Below are 1,965 nucleotides of genomic sequence, written 5' to 3' on the forward strand. Positions count from 1 at the left end.
GAAGATAATAGGAGGAAGATAATAGACAAGGGGATTACACAATAATATTTTTTCTCAATTAATTCATTCATGATACGTAGCATATTTATAAGCTACTTACATAACACATTAAACTCATTAACTCCATAAATATACCCCACTAACTCAACTAATGAAGATACATTGAACCTAGACACTTTTCTTCTAATCACTACTACCACTAATTGCCACATCATCAATCCATTAACTCCACGATTAATTTTGAATCAATTATCAACACTCCCCCTTGATTCAAAATTACAAACACCCAAAAGTAATCTAAAATAAATAAATTTATCTCTTGGAAGTGATTTCGTTAAGATATCCGCCACTTGTTCATGTGTGCTGCAGTACTCTATCTCAATTTCTTGATTTGCAACTAAGTCTCGAATGAAGTGTAGACGAATATCAATATGTTTAGTCCTCGCATGGAAGGCTGGATTTTTTGTCATTGCAATTGTTGCCTTGTTATCACAAAAAATATTTAGTTGCATCTTTTTGTTGTTGGTGAAGATCTACAAGAATTCTTCTAACCCAAACTGCTTGACATGCTGCTGAAGTTGCTGCTACATATTCTGCTTCTGAAGAGGATAGAGCTGTAGTAGCTTGCTTCTTTGAACTCCATGAAATTGCTCCTGACCCAAGATTGAAAATGCTAGCCGAAGTACTCTTTCGATCATCCACTGAACTTGCCCAATCACTATCAGTGAATCCGCAAAGATTGAATTTTAAAACTTTAGTATACCAAATTCCATAATCCACGGTTCCAGCAATATAACGTAAAATCCTTTTAGCTGCTCCAAGATGATGCTTTGTAGGATTTTGCATGAACCTGGAAATTACACCAACAGAGAAAGCAATATCTGGTCTAGTGTGAGTTAAATAAATTAAACCTCCTACCAAACTTCTGAAATATTTTGCATTAGCTTTCTCTGAACCATCTTCTAGTTGCAACTTCTCATTTGTATTCATGGGTGTAGTAGCTGGATTACAATTGAACAAGCTGAATCTTTTAAGAAGATCTGTTGCATATTTTCTTTGTGAAATAAAAATTCCATCAACTCCTTGCTTCACTTCAAGACCAAGAAAATAATGCAACAATCCCATATCTGACATCTCAAATTTCTCCATCATGTTAGACTTAAATTCAGTTATAAGATAATCAGCGGAGCTCATATATATTATGTCACGAATACCCTTTTGCAACAAGTCTAGCCTTATATTTCTGAATGGTTCCATCGGCATGATATTTTGTTTTAAATACCCATTTGAGGCCAATTGCATTCTTGCCTTCAGGTAGATCCACCATCTCCCATGTTTCATTTTTATTAATTGCCAATAACTCTTCTTTCATTGCATTTCGCCATTCTTCCTTTGTTACTGCTTCTTCAAAAGTTGTAGGATCTGTAACAAACAGAGCAAATTGATCTGATTCATAAATTTCCCTTAATGATCTGAACTTTGTTGGAGGTGTTTCATCAGAAGAATCTTGTAGAGATGATGAACTACTACTCCTTGAATTTGATGGTGAGGAAGCTGGTGATCCCAAAGAATCTACATCTCTTCTTATAATTAATTTGCCACTAACAGGATTATATAATCGATATGCTTTGGATTGATTGCAATATCCAACAAAAATGCATTTTTCAGATTTATTCTCAAGTTTATGACGAAATTGAGAATTTACCAAAGCATATGCAATACATCCAAAAATTCTTAAATGATTTACCGATGGTTTTCTACCTCGCCATGCTTCATATGGTGTTTGATTTAAGACTGCCCTTGTTGGAGAAATATTCAGCAAATAAACTGATGTGGCCACTGCTTCAGCCCAGAAAAGATTTGGAAGCCCTCTGATATTCAGCAAACTTCTAGCCATTTCTACAACTGTTCGATTTTTTCGCTCGGCGACACCATTTTGCTCCGGTGTATAAGGTGTCGTCAATT

General features: G+C 35.1%; 1 protein-coding gene across 1 annotated transcript; it reads right to left on the bottom strand.

Moving 5' to 3' along the window:
- Positions 1 to 489: 489 nt before the first annotated feature.
- On the bottom strand, positions 490 to 1,149 carry LOC141845953 (secreted RxLR effector protein 161-like). Its single transcript, XM_074733942.1, has one exon. The coding sequence runs from the start codon at positions 1,147 to 1,149 to the stop codon at positions 490 to 492; it is 660 nt and encodes a 219-aa protein (XP_074590043.1).
- Positions 1,150 to 1,965: the final 816 nt, after the last annotated feature.

Source organism: Curcuma longa, chromosome 15 (assembly GCF_044706935.1).
Source record: "Curcuma longa cultivar G26 ecotype Majalengka, Jawa Barat chromosome 15, ITB_CL_G26_1.1, whole genome shotgun sequence".
In the NCBI taxonomy this organism is placed as follows: Eukaryota; Viridiplantae; Streptophyta; class Magnoliopsida; order Zingiberales; family Zingiberaceae; genus Curcuma; species Curcuma longa.

What these genes read in the sequence shown, in the direction of transcription:
- LOC141845953 (XM_074733942.1), bottom strand. Translation starts at nt 1,149, where the DNA reads ATGGAGAAATTTGAGATGTCAGATATGGGATTGTTGCATTATTTTCTT.